Source organism: Uloborus diversus, chromosome 1, assembly GCF_026930045.1.
Source record: "Uloborus diversus isolate 005 chromosome 1, Udiv.v.3.1, whole genome shotgun sequence".
In the NCBI taxonomy this organism is placed as follows: Eukaryota; Metazoa; Arthropoda; class Arachnida; order Araneae; family Uloboridae; genus Uloborus; species Uloborus diversus.
The window spans coordinates 116335712-116357486 of record NC_072731.1 but is presented as its reverse complement, the minus strand read 5'-3'; the positions used below and the strand labels follow the sequence as shown (position 1 = coordinate 116357486).

General features: G+C 33.7%; 1 protein-coding gene across 1 annotated transcript in view; it reads left to right on the top strand.

Moving 5' to 3' along the window:
- LOC129231654 (protein Wnt-7a-like) overlaps positions 1-21775 on the top strand; it is a 337423-nt gene that overhangs the window by 263999 nt on the left and 51649 nt on the right. Inside the window, exon 2 of the mRNA XM_054866021.1 lies at positions 9854-10068. Coding sequence (XP_054721996.1) covers positions 9854-10068 — 215 coding nt within the window. The remainder of the gene's footprint in view (positions 1-9853; positions 10069-21775) is intronic.

The following is a 21775-nucleotide window of genomic DNA, read 5'->3' as shown; positions in this document are numbered from 1 at the left end:
TGTAGATTAGAATTAAAATATATATTTGTTCTTGAGCGGGAGATGTGTGAAGACTGTTAAAGCCAATTTTTTCAACGGAAAACCCTGAAAAATCATGTTTTTAATGACTTATACGGTGGAAAAAAGCATTTCTAAACACCCGGCAGCGATCAAAAGTTGTGTTTTATCGTCCAATTCCTCGATTTATACTAAGCATTGAGCCACATATCAGGGAAAAAATATGGTCATACTTTTTAGTTTTCAAAATCGCGACTTGGGTCCATTCTGAGCTCTGCGGGGCTTAGGGGGTTAAGAAATTCAAAATTGTAGCACCACTACGAAATGGTCGAAGAATTTTGCCGCATTTTGAGCTATAATGGAAGATCCTAGCTCAAAACCCGCGAGTTCGGTGGATTTTTGCCCACTATGCCACACTGTGCACCGGTTGGGAAACGATGATCTTGGGGTAATTCCTTCGCTAGTGAGTGTATATCTGTAATAATGTCTCGTAACAAATTAGTTTGTATTCAATAGCTTAAACTCACGGCCACGACACTTCCAAGGTTTGAAATGAAAGGGGTGCTTCGTAGAATCTTAAAGGGTTTGCCAAAAGTTCGTGAGAGAGTGAGCACTCCTTTGTTAGATTTTGCATTATTATGCCGTCTGAATAGTGCAATTACATTACCTATGTTTTAAGATCAATTATAATGTTTTTAGGATAACTACACTGATTTATGTAAACAATAATGAAAATAATGTGCGAATAATATTCATGAAACATTGAAGAGCAATATGCCATTACTCCTAATCACTTTCCTCCTTTTAACTTTTTTTTTCTTCTGTGTGCGTTTGCGGTTTTGAATACTAAACATGATTTCTTCAACTAATGTGTTCATTATATCAGCTTGAAATTAAGAATGTCTGATGCATAATAATCCATTTACATATATAGATTGAAGATATTAAATCAATTATTTCTTTATTAAAAAAAATATTGTATCTGTATAATCAAAAGACATCATGTCTGACATTTTTCAACAACACATCAGCAGTAGCAGTCTTCTGATGCTGAAGTAGAAATCTTGACAACCAAAAACCTGTAATTGTTTTTAAAGAGGCAGAAGGTAAGAAAAGCAGAGTTTTCTTTCTCTTTTTTTTTAATCCTTCTATACACGGATAGTCTTTATTACGCTCATTTCCATACTGGTTTACTTTATAAATTAATGATAACTTTGGAGACACTTTAATAGCAATGTGCGGCATTTTAAAGCAAACGGAGCTTGAAAAATTCGATTTGTCAGTGCATTCGGTTAAGACCATTTACTAGATGAGCCGAATTATCCGACATTTTGGTTCCAAGAGGGAACGCGTAATACTACTACAGTGGAACTCCGATTTTGCATTTTCGGTCGGACTAATGATAAAAAACATACTAAGCGGGACGATGAAAAATCGAGGGGGGGGGGGCTAAGAATCTAAGTATATTGTTTAAAAGTTGACACTTGCCCAATGAACTAGAGGAAGAAATGTAATCTCATTTTATTTTTTGCTTTACTAGCGGCGTCGCCCAATTTTGCACGGTGTACCTCGAAAAAAAAGTTATGTCAAGTGACGTGTGCCAAATAAATTAAAAAAAAAAAAAAAAAAAATCCGCAAAATTCCCCGACACATCGCAGGAAAAAAAAGGGAAGAATTTTAAGTTCCCCGATTACAGGAAAAGCTTCAAAACAAATGCCAGAATTTTATTTGTTTACATTTGCGAAAGAAAATGACAACCGATATTTCTTCTCAATGATTCAGGTTAATTGAAACTGATTGCAAGGCAGACGATAAAATTTCTATTTAATATTGACGTTTTTCGACTTAAAAATGTTTATAAATTTTCTCCATGTGATTTTACAGCCTTGGATTTTTTTGGAATTCGAAGGAAGTAAATAACCTTCAGGGGTATTTTTCGCGCACTGTTGAATGAGACGAAAATCAAGGCAATCCGATAATATTCCGAGTAGAAAGAGTCATTCAATGTTTTTTCGGGTCCTTAAAATTTGAATGGTTCGGTACTTGATTGGCGTTCAAGTAAAATTTGAACGGTTCGGTACTTTGTTGGCGTTTAAGTATTTCAACTCATATCCGGATAATATGGGTAATAAGCAAAACACATTCGTAGATAAACAGACATATCTTTTATTACAGTAAAAAACACCGCTTTGTAACTTAATTGCATAGGCTTGTCAGCGGTGCCCCCCCTAAGAGCAAGGGCACCCTCCCTAAGACCCCCCCAAGCAAGATCCCCCCCCAAAAAAAAGGAAAAAATACCCCTCAAAACAACCATCCTAAAAATTTCAATGGCGCAGTTTGCGCCACGCCCCCCCCCCCCGGTGGACACCCCTGGGATTGTTATTCACAAACACTTAAACATTAATAGTTACCTTCGGTGGTGTCGGACTGACACTCCAAAGACGCCATGTTGTTTATTAGATGAGTAGGTATAATTCATTGCATAATTTACGCAGGAGTTGCACATTTAATCAAAATAAAGAGCGAACATTTGGCACATTCGTAGTTCCGTTCTTGCAACAGTAATTTAGAATTATTTAAGTCAACATATTTTTTTTAACTCTACAAATTCGATCCGGATAAACTGGAGACTCGGATAAACGGAAACCGGATAAACGAGGTTCTACTGTATCTACAAACAAACACTTGAAACGAAGCTGGATCCGAAGCTCTATCAGAACCAAAATGTCCGACAGATCGTCCTGTTATCTAAAAATGGTTTTAGTAATGGTAGTTGTGCTTTTGTAGCTCATCACTTACGATTCCTCTAGCTCACGGCATAAGGACAGTCAGGAACATGAAATAAATGATTCGTTATCAATCATGTAACAAAATACGTAACTACAAATGCCAGCGTATAATATTGCAGTATAAATCATTGCACTGATTTTTTTTTTTTTTTTTTTTTTTTTTTTAGTCCGTCGTCAGGATTTTAAATAAATTCTTCCATTTATTTCAGTCTTCTGTTCCATTTGTAAGTGGTGGAAACTATAATTAAGGAAAGCCAATTCAAAAGTTTCCCTTTGAATTAGCTTACAGAAATTAGCTGATTAATAAAAAAGTCATGTTGCATTAGCTTATTAAAAAATATCATGTATGATGCTTTTTGATAATAAACTATAACAAATTTTGAGTCGATTGGTTGTTGAATCAGCAATCACGTATCGCCATAGGTGGCCCCGTTAATCACGGCAGTAGATAAGGGATTTTTGATCTCTATCTCGTCTCATGGCGGAAACTTCAACCTGTCACATTGGGCAGTTTGATTTCCTCCGAAATTCTCCATCAGTTGTTTAATGTGCTGATCAGCTTTTTAATTATATGTACTGTTTTTGAAAACTGATACATTGAAGGTTATAATCATAGTTGTTTGTAAAACGAAACAAAATACCGGGTGGAAGAGTTGGAGTTGGGCAGATCTTGAGGCAACGAGTGTAAGTCACTGAAAAGATACCAGCTCCAGACTCCTGTATTTTCTTCTTCTACTTTTTTTTTTTAATTATTACTGACGATTAATAGTATAGCTCTGCCTATTTATAAGAAAAAACTACCATTGGTATAATTTATACCAATATAGTTGACTTAATTATTTATTGGAGTAAGTGTAACCCCCCCACCCCAGGTCGTTTTTGAAGCTTTATACAAATATTTTGAAGCAAAATAAAAAAAATTAAATAAAATTCAAAAAAAAAAAAAACCTGACTTATCCTGAACATTATTAATAAACAAAATTCATCATTATTTTCTAAATAATGCATTAAATTTTCTTAACGATTATATTTTTTAAAAAATCATATAATAGGTGTCTAACTTACCCCATAAGAAGGGGTAAGTGCCCCCCCCCACTTTTATTTAAATTTAAATTGAACACATCTAAAAAAGTGGTAAGAGTGTCTTGGCGAAGTATGTAAATTTTTACCGTGGAATTATTTTATTCTATTTATTTATTTATTTTGTAAATGCATCCGTTTATGAGATGTTAACTATCATTTAAATCTGTATGACGGAGATTTATAAAACAGAAAACAAAACAATTACGTGTATGAAATTTATTGAAAGTCTAAAGGTAATTAATATTGCTTTTAAATGGTGTTGAATAAACGTAATACAGTTGATTGAGATTAATTTTGGTAAATTAGTCAAAATTATAAGTTGAATCAAAATTGGAAATACTAAATGGTGACGTCTATCTAAAGTTGGCTAAGGGAGCCCATTATACCTTCATCCTCAGAAATAATTCCAACATCGTCTGCATCAAGGATAATAAAAAAGTGTCGCTATCCCTTCAGCAGTATTTTTTTTTCTTTGCATCATTACCTTCCAACATTAGAGCTACATAATACTTTATGGTTTTCTCTTATGCAAGTTTTACAAATACAGTCACCAGCTTCAGCAGCTTTTGTAGCTGAACTATCAATTCCCACTAGATTTTCCCAGTTATCTTTTATTTCATTAATAGACACATTTCATCACAGTTGTTTTTGATTTTAAAATTGTAACTTTTATGGGAGGCTCACTTACCCCTTTTCACTGTGAATAAAACTTAAATTTTCACTAGAGTGAAAATTTAAGAGGTAAGTGGGACCCCCTCCTCTTAAATGCTTATTAAAAATAAATATTTTATGTAAAAAATCCTATTGCAGTATGCACTTTACGTTAAACTATATACATAAAAGTTTAATATGCATAAAAATTATAAAAAGTTACCTGGAAACACTTCTTTAAAAAATGTTGCTTAAGCTCTCTAAAAAATATATTTCGGAAATATTTTGACATAAGTGCTACGACTAAGAGAAACGTTCTACGACTCAGATTTCAGAAAGCCCTATGTAAAATCAATCACTGTGATGAAATATGACATGATTAGTGTAAAAAAAAGCCATACCTATATTTTAGTGTTAGTGGGGGGACCCACTTACCACAACCAACCCTATAAAACTTTCTGTAATTGCAGTCTTCTTTTATTAAAAGCACCTGTCATCGAAAAAGTTTGCAGGGGTTTTGATTCTAATGTTATTACATACTTTCAAATTAAGATGATTATGTGAGGCAGTGAGAAGCAAAGGGATGCAAGTGGATATTTTGAAGTTTTGAGTAAAACGCGTTTAAAGATCAGATCCTACGTAGGTTTTCATTGAATTTTTTTTCTAAATCAAGATGTATACCGGAACCTACCAGGGCTACTAGTACTATTTCTTGCCCCAAGATAGAGGAGGGGTTCACCTACCATTTGTACTGGTTATCTCCAAATTTTTAATTTTGCCACTTGCATACCTTTGCTTCTCACTGCCTCATATATAATTTACTACGTTCGCAGTTATGAGCTAGCAAAAGAAAGGAATCTCTGAAAAATAAACGAAAAATCAAGTATATAAAGTTACAACTTATAAGTAAAAAATGTTTAAGTATATTTAAATTAAACTCGATTTCAATAAGAAAATTTAAATGAATGTAATGCTTTAAAAACATAAATAAAACAAAACAAACAAACAGTAATTCAAAAAAGTTACTACTTTTAAAATAATTTTTAAAAGAGACGATATAACTTAGGAAAACTCATTTCAGTCGAAGGGGTAACATTGATCGACAATTTTTTTTCTCAAGTTGTGTAATTCTTAGAATCAAAAGCTTCTGAACTTATGTAGAGGAATGTGGAGCAAAATGAAATAGTTAAGATAACTTACTTCTTCCAAAATGAACAAATTGAAAATTTGTTCTGAAAATAACGGTACAGAAAGAAAAAAAAATGTATTTCATAATAAAACTTGCATTGGAACATAATTTTTAATTTTTGACAATAAGTTTGTGTGTTCAAAAAAAAAAGTGGAAATCCTTCCACCCCCCCCCCCCCTTTTTTTTCATGGAGCAAAATGAAAAATAGAATTTTTCTAATGAATTATTTTCTATTCGATCTTCAAAGATATTTTTGATCAAATAAATGAGTAAATAAAGGAATGAATGAATAAATAACGGTATTATTAAAAGAAGGAATGTAAATGAACTAATTAATAAATGAATACGTAAGTGATTTGATAAATGACAGAATAAGTAAATGAAATGGAACTGTTTCACTTTGCCCCGCATGCACTTGACTAACTGCACAAATCCATCAAAATACAAATAAGCTTAATATTAAACAAATAAATACTGTACTGAATATTAGTAGATCTCAATTGTTATTTCAAATGTTAATAACAAGAGTTTTATCGTTTAATATTACCAAGTATAATTTTTTAGATGCAACCAAATATTACAATATGGGTATCAATTTTTGAAAATTGTATGTATTATCATATTCTTTGATTTTCAGAAGTAATTTTTTCTTGACAGGAATAGACTACACGCGTTACTATATAGTGAAAATATTGCTAGATAAGTGGTGATAAAAGCAGAGAAAGTATTTCACCATTTCACTTTGCCCCATATTCCCCTGCTAGCTATAAGATGCAAGCAAATATCTTTAAATTAATGGGAATTCATCATAACTTTAGATAATTATAAAATGAGACAAAACCTGGGGAAAACGATTTGAACAATTACTTACACAGTTACATTATACTTCCATTTTTTATGCATTTACATATTTATTTTCTTACTTTAAAATTTGCCTTTTGCGTATTATTATTATCCAATATACATTCCTTCAACCAGACATTAAATAATTTTAATTAAATTCCTATCCAATGCTGCATTTTGCTTATGAAAAATAATTAGAATGTGAAGAGAATATTCCGCACTCTCTCTCTCTCTAACCTCATTTCTGAAGCCCAGAGATGCTCTAGCTGAATCCATTCAATCCTTATATTCGGAGAGGCAATGTCATTTTTTTTCAAAAACGCATCGCATTTTATTTGTTACTAATGGTACCCGCACGGCTTTGCCCGTAGTTGAAAATTAAAAGGTCATTCGGTTCACCTGTATATTTACAAAAAATGGATGACAAATTTCTCGCCAATTGGCTATGTTCATTCGCTCTCCTGTTCCACGTCATGATAATTCCGTAATTTACTCGTCTATCTTATAATAATTTTGCTCCGGAAAATGTTCTTAAAATGTAAATAGAAAAAGAATAAAATCGAATTTTCGAAAAATCGCTTCGAGGTGCACTCCCCCATGCTACAAACTAACTTTGTGCCAACTTTCACGAAAATCGGCCGAACAGTCGAGACGCTATGCACGTCGCAGACATCCAGACAGAGAGACTTTGCGCTTTATTATTAGTAAAGAAAAGATAAAGAAGATATCTGAAGAATCTTTCATTGCAAAATAACAAACTAGGAATTCCGTTCCACGTCTATGTTCTATCATAATTTTATTTGTCATATTTTTACGAATCCCGGTGTCTATCGCTTAATTTCACTTCAACCAAATTGAATAACAATTTGTTCCCAATCAGTTTCCCAATTTTATTCGATCAAGCTTCATTTCTATGCAATCTTGTCCTATTATCGAATACAAAATATAATTTGCTATTCGAAATTTTACGTAACTCGTGAATACAGCAAATATAAATATTTCTTTTGATTGAAAAAAAAAAGATTGCTCTCGTTTCAAAAAGTGCCCATTAGGCTGATATCGTGTTTTCTAACACATCATTACCCAGAACATATTTCCCGAAACTTGTTCTGTTATTTAATTTTCTACGCCATTTTTTCTGATTAACTTTTTACCAACCGTAAAAGCGTTCATTATTGCACAGTGTAAAGTGATAGTTATAATGAGTCATAATGAATATTCTATGCGTTCCACGTAAGAATTTTTGTTCGTTACTTCAGTTGAAATGAGCTAGGCGTTTCTAGCCGCCTCATCAACAATTGCAGAATAATTTTCATTATTCTTTTGTTTCGTATAAGGACACACAATTTCTGCTCTCAATCTGTTGTTTGTATTTTCGGAAAATGTAAAACATACAATTAGGTTTCATTCATTTCAAAAGTGTTATTCACTGTGACCGTAAAATGAGTGTTAGCAGAGAGAACTATATTTAGCGTTTAGTCAATGCTTCGAGTCATTAATGTTTTTCCAAGTTTTGGTTACTTGTAATAGAAAGAAATTCTAACAAAACTTATAGATTGAGTTCATGGTAACAGACGGCTTTCTGCAAATTGAAGACGGTATGTAATTTCACTACAGTTTATTTACTTCACAAAAACTTATAATTAAAAAAAAAAAAATGCTCGTGAGTATGTAATGTTGTGATACCTTTTAATAATAACTTTCAATAAACATACATTCCTTGGATGATAATGGAAAGCAAGCAGAAATTTGCTATTTATCGAAATGAAATTTTCACAATTTTACTGTGGTATCTTTATTTATCAACAGCTGCTTGCGTTTGTAATGTACAAATTGCCATTGAGATTTTCTTTACTCTTAGACTACACAAATTATTATTTTAAAAATAAAAATCGCATTTAGTTATGGCTAAATATGGGTCACAAATTAAAATATTTCTGGATTATCAAATCAACAAATATAATTTTTATAATACTTCCTGAAATATTTTTCTTCAAGAAATTTAATTTTTAATTGTCCCAGATGACTAACTTTCGATTGCTCGTCATTCCAAAAGACAGCGTAAATTTTGAAATTTGTCCATAATTGTAAAAGGAATTCGGGGAATTCTAGAAGATATGTAATTTTAGCCGATTGTCTGCAAGTCATAAAGATAATCAGAAATTACAGGCGAAATTCTAAATTTGCAGAAGCCAATGTAATTTTGAAAGGTAGAAATGTGTGTAGTTGAAATATTAATGGTACTGAATGTAATACGAATAAAATGTTAAAACTTTACGGTATACATGAAGAAGAGAACCTGGAATTACATTGCAGAAAATAGTCCGCAATTCAAAAGAATCATCTATATTAGAGGCTGTCTACTAATAAGTTCATTTCTTCAGTAAATTTGACACCCTTCCCTTTTTTAAAGTATCACACTTCACCTTACTCTCCCCCCCCCCCTCTCCGCCCTTGTCACACATCCGGCTATTTTTTACGGGCATTTTTGTTGTAAAAAAATGGGTGATGTCAATGGATGTTATCCCCTCAATTCCCTCTTTCCCCTGCCCCTTTCACGGAACACCCTTCCTCTCAAAACGTCACATCATTTGTTAACGACTCCTTATTCTCTTGTGGTAAAGTGTGTGAAACAGTCTCTGATTGAAGAATACTTTTATGAATACCCATACATAATATGTTTCTTTCAAAGATAGATCGTTACTCAAAAAAAAAAAAAAAAAAAAATCCTAGAATGTGTAGTCATTTTACTTCCCTGAGATATTTAATATTTTAAGAATGTTACATTGTTTTTCAAAATCTTTTGCAACTGTGATAAACATTTTGTGTAATTGCATTAAATATTCAGCAATAGTTCAGCACAGGGGCTCTCAAACTGGGACCGCGTCACCCTGGGGCGTCTCACGTGGTGGCGAGAGGTGCCACGAAGTGTCCATGATACCAATATATATGTAGATTATAGGGGTAGATTAGGGTGTCGTGAAAAATTTTTATTTCTTCAAAGAGTGCCGTGAATCGTAGAAGTTTGGGTACCCCTGGTATAGTCGGTTGCTGCAAAAGCCGCTGACAATTTCTTAAAAATTATAAAAGCTGCATCAAATATTGAAACATTTATCTCAGATGAGATGTAGATTTTACAGAATTGAAAGAACATACCACTGAAATCTTTTAATGTTTTTAAAAAAGAAAAGAAAAGAAAATGTTTTTAAATTTTTAGGCACGATTAAACTTTTAAGATTTTTAAATAACCACAAATACAGTTTGTGAGAGTTTTAATTATTTTTCTGTCTTTTTTTTCCAGTGTGATGGCTTTCACTGCTAGTATTATTTGCGGAAAGATACCAGGACTTACTCCAGGTCAGCAGCGTCTTTGCCGAGAGCGTCCAGATTTAATGGCAGCGGTGGGAGAGGGTACCCGAATAGGCATCGCCGAATGCCGCAAACAGTTCCGCAACAGAAGGTGGAATTGTACTGCAATAGGAAGTTCTTATGTGTTCGGACACGTTGTCGTCGTGGGTGAGTGTGATTTTTTTTGGTTTGTAAATGCGGTCTTACGCAGCAAATTTGATATCAACAGAATTTCATGGTATTCGATTTTTGAACTTAACTTTTTGCATTCCAACAATGGATGAATAACTAAAAAGAAAAAGAAAGCAAGTGTGTGGTGAAAAAAACCTAAAAAAGAGTTTAAATTGATGACTTGAATCGAGAGAGGCTTCAAAAACCTCGATTCTCTGAAAAGTTTGATTAGATTCAAATGTCTATAATCTACAATTTTATATTTTTTTTAAGTTCAACCTTGAAGCAATTTTGTTGATGTTATAAACAATTAACTTTATAATGACTATTATTTAGTTTGTGAAATTCGAAACCCTTATATTTGCAGTTCTAACTAATTTAGAAAATTGGAAGAAGCTCAACCTGATGATGAAAAAAAAAATCTCTTTTGAATGACATAGGAAGTTTTGCGCTTGAAAACATGCAGTGAATTTCGGTTGTGTGTGCTAGTTTTGACATTCTATGACTGGCAAAAACTTTATTTCTAAACTCCAATACGTATAATAATTTGAAGTAATGTGTTCTTTTGATATCAAAATCTTTCAACTCATTTTTGGGCATGTTTCGTTATTTAAAGTTTTTTTTTCCTTGAATCACATCACTGTTTAAGACCCACGCTATGCCACTGCTGAGCTTTATATTAAAGGAGAAATCAAATGGGCCACTGGAGGAAACTTTCGAGTCTGTCTTTTTTTTTTTTTTTAATGTCATTTTGTCCAACCTGTTCTTCATTTTCAAGAGAAAATGCGTGGTAGATTTTATTTATGCAGTTAAAAGAAATTCCTTGTCTCAATACTTCAGCATGTATCATTTGACGCTTGCAACCAGTACTGCGCCTTTCCCTAATCCATCATCACCGACCCTCCCTGTAATCTACCATAAGCTGGCATTGCCGTCAGAAGACGCATGCAAACACTAAAAACAAAAGACTAAGCATGAAGAATATGGTGTTGAAAATGTCAGAATATCTTCCGGAATAAATACGAGGAATATTTTCTAAGCCAGGCGTTTACCACCACAATGATCTTGATAGCATATTCATTTTTTTTTTCTTTTTTGAAGTCCTGCAGCATAATTTTGATGAATCTCTTATCCGGATCAAGTTATCTGATGTAGAAGAGCGCCGTGAGGTGCTCATCTACCTAGTAGATAACGCGTCAAGATCGTTATCTTTGCGCAAACTCATTTCTTAATTCCCACTAAATGTAGCCGCCTGGAGCTCCTGTGCTGTTAGGGAAATATAAGCATTTAGCTTGTAATCTATAGCCGAATGGTTTTAAAGAGTTTAAGAACATTTTCGAAAGAAGATACAGATTGCTTTGAAATTACTGAAGTTAAAATAAAATTCGTTGAACAAGTTTCAGTTGTTTCCCAACTTCAACAATACATTGCAAAATAATTACTAAAATCAATGCTATTATACACTGCTCAAAACAATTAGGGGAGCAAACAAAAAAGTGGAGAAAACCGCGCGATACAGCTAACTTTTGGCATACATTGAATAGTACACGCGTATCAATGCGCAATACAGAAAATGACGTAAAAAAATATGGAATTAAGCTTTAATTCTTTAAAAATATGGAAAAAACATGAAAAGATTATTTTGGGCAATAATTTGGTTACTTGTAAACGATAAAAAAAAAAGGTAGTTTTGACATGATGGATGAATTTTAATAGGGTGTGTGGTCTTCTCGAGCAGCAAAGACTGCTGCACACCTGTTTGTTTGCTATGGATTTGATGAGGTTATCGATCTGTCTTTGGGGAGTACTGTTCCAAGTGCTCCAAGTCTCGAACAGTAACAGCCGGCCTTGGTCGAGCAGCAATGCGTTGTCCTAACATGTCCCAAACATGATTGGTTGGATTCAGGTCAGGAGAGCACGCTGGCTATTCCATACGCTGAATTGTTTCAGCTTCAAGCATGTTCTCCACCAGACGAGTTCTATATGGTTGGGCATGATCATCCTGGAAAACAAAGGAATCTCCAATGGCTCCAGCGTAAGAGATGACACGAGGTCGCACTATCTCGTCTGCATACTTTGTGATGATTCCACCACATACCATCCATCCAACCAGCTTCTCGGTTTTGTGACCTTACACGAACGAATGTGGGGTTATTTCGAGTGCCCCGGTCTCTGCATACCAGAACACGTCGAGTGTCACACTCCAGACTGAATCGGAACTCGTCTGTAAACAGCACTTGGCTCCAACCATGTTGCTCCCAATCTCAATGTTCAGCAGCCCATCTTCTTCGGGCCGCACGGTGGCTTGAAGTCAACGGAATGCAGACCATTGGTCTACGTGCATAGAGTCCTCCCTCGTGAAGCCGATTACGTACTGTTTGGATGGACACCCTTCGTCCTGTAGCTAAACGCAACTGTCTTTGCAGTTATGTAGCATTCTCTGTTCTGTTTAGACGGGCTGTTAATGGTATATACCGGTTATTGATTGCTTTATTGGAGCATGGCCTTTCCCTAGTCGACGTCTAACATTTCCTGTTTCTTGGAATCGATTCCGCAGCCTTGGAACAGCACTTCTGATGACTCCAACAGTGTCCGTGACACTACGTTGTGTTTGCCCGGATTCCAATCTGCCTATAACACGTCATGCCATGGATTCTGGTAAATCACGTTGTTGAGACATTCTCAAGTTACCTTGTCTCAAAAACAAATACTGTGCAATCGAATTTCACAGTTATGGCAATAAAACAGACGTTTCTGCAACATCTGGATTTCTGCCCTTATCTCCTTTTTCTATTTTTTGAGTCATAACCTTTGATTTGCAAGTAAAGTTTTCTTCCTCGTTTCCTGACAGGCTTTAAATTATGGATTATTCATTTTATGTTACTTAATAGTATACATCATTGCTCTTAATTTTGTAAAACCATGTGCTCCCCTAATTGTTTTGAGCAATGTAGTTAGAGAGATTTTTTTATCAATTAGTGAGAACTTGATATCAATAAGTAGTCATCTTTAAAATTCCTTCAAAGGGAGGTATTGGCTCACAGTGGATGGTCTAACCACCCACGATGATGATGATATTTAAAATTCAACACACTTTTGCACACTGCTTTTACAACTAAGCAAACAATCGTTTCTTTTTACTTTCACAATCATATTCTTCTCAGCCACGAAACCAAAGCGTCGCTATATGAAAAACAATTATTTTGACACCACGAATAAAATTTAAAACTTTGAATCTTGAAATTTGATGTTTTCACTTAATTTAATGAAAAAACATGATTTCTTTCACATTTAGCTATCTGCACCATTGTTTTCAACAGTTCGTTTTCACCGCAGTTTTTAAAATCAATCACGCTCAATCACAGCATTTTTAGGGACAGTTGCTGCGGTGTCCTTTCTTGTAAATCCTTAATCATCTCTTTTTCAATCCAAAAGTAATATTAATGACTGAATTTTAACATCATCAATTCAAACGAAAATAACTTAGTTTAAAATTTGAACTCAAGGGATTACCGTGTTAAATCACAACTTTTCACCAAAATTCTTGCTGAATCTTTTGCTGAAGCAAACTTTAGAATGACTCTTACTAAACGAGTGATAAATGTCCAATTACTAGCTTGTTCCCATTAAGGAAGCTTATCTACCGATCTTCTCCTTTCATTGAAGAAAAAGTACTCCCTGTCCTTCGTTAACAAGTTGATAGCAGTCCCTGAAAAGGCTATCGTTTGAGAATCTTCCGAATGCTTTTATTTACCACGCAAAACAACAAAATTTACGACGCCTTGAAACAGAGGCATAGGTGTCCATCTGTCAGCAGTACGGAATTAGTGTAATTTTTAATGATAATTATTTCGATTTATTGTTCTTATTTCCACAACTGCCTCATTATCTCAGATAATCATCGACTCTGCTTCTAAGGTGGCATTTATGCGCTTTCTAGGTTCGAACAGGGTTGCCAAGTTGTTTTGCAGACTGACCATAGCTGGCAGACTTCGATTTTCTTGAAAAGCTCTCGTATATTTCGTGATTTTGATGTAATGAAATTTTGATAAATAGTTTAGTAATTAATAGAACGACACTAAATTAAAAAAAAAAAGAGTGAGGAGGAAAATGGTGGCAGTGAAACATCTATATACATGCAATCTATTTATAGAAATTCATTGAAATCCTGTTAAAACAAATACCAACGCAATGAAATATCCGTTACAAAGAAATAAATTATCAGTCCCAATTAGTGATGTAAAATAACCGGGTATTTATTTTTAGGGGTAAATACCCAGGGCATATACCCGGGTAAATACCCAAAATGGGTATTCACCCAGGTATTTATTTCAAAAATTTATATTCAACTAAAATACTTTTCTGTATGTATTTTACTATGTATATATACAGGGTCTATTCCAAAAGTAATGCAATTTTTTTTTAAAGTAATTTATTGAACAGATTTGCACAAACACTTAAAATTCTTCAAAGTAATGTCCTTGTGCTTCTGCTCATTTCATCCATCGTCTCTGCCATGATTGTTAAGTATACTGAAAGGCGTTTTTGGGGACCTCCCCTAAAAGGTCTTCGTCATGGCTGATTGGATCCCTTCTAGGGATCAAAAATGGGTTCATTTCATGCCTGCCTTAATCCGAGTGAAGAAAAAGAAGTCTGCCGGGGCGACGTCAGGACTTTTGGAGGCTAGGACAACGTTTTAACCTGGTGTTCAGCCAGGAACTCGCGGATTCGCAGCGCGTCATGGCAAGGTGCTTCGGCACGAATTTGTCTCACACTTTTCTCATCGCTAAATCTTGAGTAATGCGAAACACAGCAGCAGACAACGTGTTCAGTTTATTTGCAACCATCTTGATAGTCAATCGAGGGTCAAGGTCCAACAATTGAGGAACACGAGCCACATTGTTGTCGGTTTTGCTGGTTGACGGCCGCCCAGAGCGTTCTGGCCAATTCCAGTCAAATCAATCAAAAATTATAACTTTTTCACATCACCATTAACGATTTTAATGAAAATTGGTGTGAGGGACACTTATGACAAGAAAAGTAATTCTGCCAATTTTTAGAATTCTACTTTGAAAATTTGATAAAATACAGGGCTGTTAAAAAACTGAAAAAGTACGAAAAAAACGAAAAGGTGTGATATACAAATGACTGCAACTTCTCTCCTAATTGTAGTAGAATAAAAATTTTAAAACCATTGTAAAGCTAAAAAATAGAGCTTTCTATTGATATAAAACATGAGTATCTCACGACAGGCTTAAGTTTCAAGGTCATTCACCGTGACTTTTGACCTTGAATATCTCAGAACATGCCCCCTTACAATTTCTTCAAAAAAAAAATACATTTTATAGCTCTAATACTATTCTTTCACTACACTAAAACTTAGACTGGGATCGCAATGGCAAGGTACTGAAAAAAAATCAGGAATGTTCACATGTTTTACATATGGAATTCCATATGTCAGGTTAGTCACCTCCTTAATCTACTCATCATTTCCGATTTTAATGAAATTTTGTGTGAATGACACATATGACAAGATAAGTAATCCTGCCAATTTTCAGAACTCTACTTTAAAAATTTTACGAAATACAGTGCTGTTGGAAACTTAAAAAGTGCGATATAAGTGGCAAGTTGTGACATGCAAATGACTGTAACTTTTATTCCAATTATAGTAGAATAGAAATTCAAAAACCATTGCAAAGATAAAAATTAGGGTTTTCAATTGATATAAAACATGACTTTCTCACCACAGGTTTGAATTTAGGTTACTCACCGTGACTTTTGAACTTGAATATCTCAAAACACTTCCAAGATTTTATTTCCAAGATTTGTTGCTAATTACAGATAAAAAAGTTCTGCCATATTCTAGTTCAAATTTAAGAAACCTGTCGATTTGTCAAAATATGCATTCTTTATGAAAAATACGCCCAAAAAAATAATAAAACAATAATATTATTACAATTTCAATGCGAAATTTTCAATGCGAAACTTTCATCTACTATCTCTTTGACCTTTTCAACGAGACTTTGCATTCTCAATTTGCATCTTTTTACTTCGTTTAAAACAGTCCAAAACGCCTCTAGTTATTTCTTCTTTTAATTTATTTCTCCTATAAACCCTATTTCAATAAAAATAAAAGACGACCTGACGTATTCAAAAATTCATGAAAAGTTTTGTCAAAAAAAAAAAAAAAAAAAAAAATCAGCATCTTTACATTCCTATAAACCAGCTAAAAATAAAATTACTCACCAAGTCCTCACTCATCAAATGGCGCATTTGAGCTCAGGGAAGGGAGGTCAAAAGCTCATACACCAATTACCAGGCTATTTACAAATAACGTAACACAATAAAAAGCAAATGAGAGCTGCACACTAAACTCTGATCAATCATCTGGATGTTAAGAATGGCGGGAAAACGAATACTAGTTAAACTAAACGAAGTACTAGTTGCTTACTGTGGAATCGTTTCGACCATACGAGAACACTTTCCCAAGTCATGGTACATTTTGAGAACTCTTCGATATCAAATGCATATCATATTAAAAAGCATAATATTAAGTTATTAGTTTGCCATTTATCAAATTTAATAAAGTAGTAATTACGTTTTTAAACCTCAAACTATCGGACCCAGAAAAATGTAAGGCCTAGTTCATGACTTGTCGGACCGTGCTTTAATTAGGACCTAGTTATGGGGTTACTTTAATAGGTGTTTGTTGAATTTAATGATTATTGACTGCTTGGCGGTTTGACGCATGACTTAACCTAATTGTGGTAACCCTACTCTCAGAATTTTACTCCGGGTTCAGCTTTACCAGGTTCGAATCGAGGATCTTTTATTCCTTTGCAAATGTTGCCTTGAAGCTAGAGATTACTGCATGGCAACAAAAAACAAAATGTTGAGGAATATTCTCTCTCTTGTACAGGCATACAAAAAAACTCGTTTGGGACATCATCCCAATTGAGAACTTATTGACGAAGATAAGAATTACGCCCAGTAAATCAAATATGTGAAGGAATATTTATTCTTTGCGGTGTCGTTTATCAAGCGTTCCCTGTTTTGTTGAGAAAGCCTTTAATCACATTTGCCGAAGTTCTCTTTTTTTTCGTGAAATTGGACCAACCGCATTGGAAGGAGAATGAGTTATGTGCTTGCTTTTGTAACAGCAAAACGCTGTCAAGTGATAAACAACTACCAATGATCGAAGTTTGATTCATGTAATAACAAAGTATTTCTAACCGAAGTCGAATTAATATTTAATCCCACATTTCGGCTCCGATTAAGCGTCAGCGCCATCGTAGATCAAACGCTAAACGGATTGTCCTAAAGCATTAGTTCGTTTTGTTCTAATTTATTCGAATTTCAGAAATTGCAAAAAACATTGATAATGTACCTAGTATTGTGCAAAAAAAGAAGTGGTACTCGTAGAGAAAGTCCAAGTCTTCTACTACCAAATTTTAGTTGAAATCTGTTTACGCGTTTCCTCAAACTGTCCAAATATCTGTCTATGGGCAACAAGAAAGAAAGGTTTTAGAATAAAGGATACTTTTTAAAATATTGTTTGAACTTCGTTAATTCTTCTCCTCTACTTAACTTGCTGACTGTGAGTTATCAGAGAAAAGATAATTTCGTTAACTTATTTGTTCAGTTTTAATTGAATATTTTTTCCTTCAAACTTATGCAATTTTCCGGTTTCAATACATGCCACTGTTTTTCCGAATGGAGAAAATGCTTATTTGTGTCTACTTTGCCTAAATTCCCTTTATCAATCAATTCACACATTTACAGAATTTGAGAGTAGGTATTCTCAAGGAAACATGGCTCCCGTGGACGCTACAGAAGAAAAAAATCATACAAGAGGAACAAAATATATATGAAGCAGTATCTGATTACACTGTGGGACAAAATTTTACTTTTATTCTATAACATTGAGAAAATAGCTTATTTATGTCAAATTGGGTCTGCTAAGCAGAAATATATAAACTAAATTCTTGTAACACGTACCATTTCTTAGTTATAACTAATTTCCATAAATGGCTAAAAACTGAAAATTTTTAATCTAATCTAAACATAGAACAACAGATGTACTTATATTTTGAGTTTTAATGCAAATGTAGTTATAATACACACTTATACATACATTGTGAGGAGAAATAACATAGGTTTTATCATTGAGTAGAAAAATAAGACACATGTTATTAACGGAAATAATGAAAAATTAACTTTTCATCTTGTGAATAGGGAAATCCTCTTGAATGAGAAATCAATAGTAATCTCCCAGCATTTTTGCCTTCCATTTTTCTTCGCAACGTTCTTCTATACGTTTAACATCTTGATGAGAGCGTTCACCTTGCTCATTACTCACCGTTGCTAGATTAGGAGGGAAAAAACCGAAGTATCTTCAATTACATTCTGCACTCCTATCGTTTCATATTTTTGCAACAAGTTTTTCACTAAAAATTTGGCATTTTAAGTTTTATGACTGACTAAAAATACTTGAGTTACCAATTCTTTAAGGACAACCAAGACCTTAGTTCTTTTTGGGTGAGATTTTCATCAATGTCATTGTTCTTCATAAGCGATCTTATTTATGGGTCAACAAAAATGCCTTCTTTTAGCAACATTAACTTTGGGAAAAATAGTTTTCAAATATACAAAAATCCTTTTTCATTTTTATCCATAGATTTGATAAAATTTTCGGAGAACAGAGTTTTATATGTAAGGGGGGAAAAATCGTTTTCTTGAGGATTAAAAGTGGTAAATTAGGATATTAAGTGTTGCCACCTCAAAAACTTACAGCAATTCCACTTGAAATAAAATATTCCGTCAAACAATAATTGTTGCAGATGATATTTTTCAATTTATATACTAATAGGTTATTTTATTCTTCTAATTATCGAAATATATATGGAATTAAAATAAAAAAAATATCACATAAGCGAGGGTGCATGAAAATGCTATCGAGGCTATAACTTTGAAACGTGACGTGTTAGACACCCATATCATTTGGCAATTTTGGTTACAATTAAATAAATAACTCAATTCACATGATAGTATTCATGTTAGCAACTCCGATCACACAGTGTTACTTTTGTGAAGAAAATTGTATTTTTTGGATTTGATAGTCATATATTTCTGTTGATATTTGAGCGAAGGGGGGGGGGGGGGGCTTTTCTGAGAGAACATAACCGAAGATAGACCATTATTGTGAAAAGCATTAAAACTGCCACTATCTTTCACCCAAGACGACTAAAGTTCGATCATCTGCGAGGGAAGATCACACCATTTCTCTCGTGATATGTGGCAATGGTAAGGATTAATATTAAAGTGCGCCAATTTGTTGAATGAAACTATATTTCAGATACTTGCGAGCGACAGAGGGGTGGTGTTGTGAGCGACATAACTTAAAACTCGGAGATAACTCGTGCAAATAAAAGTGCGCGTAGTGATTGCAGTACCGGACCGAAAATTCAATTGAAGTATTAGTTTCCGGTTTCGAATTTTTCAAGAAAAGTGCAATAATATTCTTGTTTCGTTGCTATGTTTCAAAATTTTAAAAATATATAAAATGAAATTGTAAAGGAAAAAAAAAAACCTGGGACTTCTAACTCTGTTTAGAAATAAATAAAAATCGTTGTGCAGAGAAGTTAAAGGAAATCAACAACGTTTTATCGCACAAATCAGCAAAGTATTGCATTGAAAAAAGGGCTCCCTTGAACCCCAAAACACGTGTATCGAGTAATCTGCGAATTTGTGCAAATTGTAAAAATTTGTAAAAATTGTTGATTTCCTTTTACTTTTTACACAATTCCTGAGATTTTCATCTTAAATGACCTCAGGGATTCAAATATGACCACCGTTTTCCTCCAAACACTCAGCACTTTTTGGAAATACCCCCACCCCCCCTCCCTCCCTTTTTTTTTTTCACTTTTCCACAGTTTAAAAGCCATTATTCTTATTTGGAGGGGAAGTGAGCATTATATTTGCCGCTGACGTTCTTTTGAGAGGCTAGGGAGGTTGAAAAACTCAAAAGCATGAATATTTGTAGCAAATAGGGGATCAGGGGCCAATACAGAATTTCATTTTGGGGGGAAGGGGGTCATGTTCAATAATGTAGTCTTACGCACGACAATTTTCTTGCACTTAGGTTTCTTTAAGTGTCAATAAAAGCACAAAATCGGCCGTTAGTTGGTTGAAAACGTAATTAATTTTAACTATTATGAATTAAATATACTTAAATTATTAATTATTAAACTTAATTAATATTAATTCAATACATTAAAATGACCTAGTTAAGTTGCATTATAACCCACCGATTCTTTTCAATTGTCGAAAAATCATTGGCGAATGAAGACGTCGCAGTCTCAGAGTCTGATACAAGAACTCCAGATATGTTTCCATTGGTTTTGGGTTCCTCAGTTTTTTTTTTAACTTTTCAAAAAAGACAACAAGGTTTTGTCACCCGAACGCTTCATTATTTTCGTTGCAGGTGGTCCTTTTTCTAACAAACGTGGCTTTCTTCAGCACAGTTTCCGTCTAATAGGATGGGCTAATTACGGAAACCCTCGTGTAACGAGGTTTCGGGCAAACACGGTATTAAATTTTACATTTCTTGCCCGAAAAATAAAATCAGCACGAACAAAAACGAAACTATAAAAAAATCACTACAGAAAAAAATAGACTTTACACAAAAAAATATTGACACATTAAAATAACTAACGGCGATTAAATTTGTTTTATAAAAAGCGATCGGGCGGCAGACACGTCTTTTCATTATACTGGCACTTGAAGACAACTGCCACGAAGAAGAGACTGTTAGGCCAGTGCCAATATCTTTGAAAATGGTAAAAAGTCGAAAAAATTTAGAACAGGATAAAACCAGTTAGAAAGGTAAGAAAATCTAATAACATTCATAGGGAAAATAAATTACGGGTTAGCTGAGTTCGGAAAGGGGGGTGTAGGGGGGTTTAAGGGAGGGGAAACGGTTTATCACGATTTCCGGAAAAACTAAGAGTCCTATGGAAAAAAACTAAGCTTCAAAGTTGTTGGTAATAAAAAGATCCACAACTTTTGCATTTGCACTTTTTTTCTATAACCTCAAAACTTATGCGAAAAATTCAAAAAAGCAACTTTTTGGTTTTTTATTTTTATTTCTCACAAAAAAAATTTTTTTTCACTAAATTTAATGAAAAGTTACCTTATTATGTCCCAAATGCGCTGTAATTTTTTGAATTTAAAATATTTATTTTTTCTCCTTATTTTGATTCAATATTAAAAAAGTATCAGAATTTTCATTCAAAAAATCTCACGTCAAAATATCTGATTTTTTTTAAAATCTGAGCAAGTTTTTTTCTTTGGAATCTCTACTTTTTGATGGTATAAAAAACAATATACAATACTATGGAAGCTTTTCGCAAAAAATGAAGAAAATCAAAAAACTCGAATTTGAAAAAAGAAAAAAGTCATATGTAAAAATTTGTAGCTCTTTATTAAAATGTACACTTTAATTACTCGAAAAATGAAATTTTCCATGTTACATTGACACAAACTGAAAATAAAAATATACTGCAATAATTAAAAATCAAGCTACAGCATGCGTTTGTTTTACCCTTCTCATCCACCATTAAACAGTCACTTTTGGAGTTACGAATAGCAAGCTACACTGTAGCAACAGATTGGGGAAGGAAACAACATCTCACGGGCATTATGC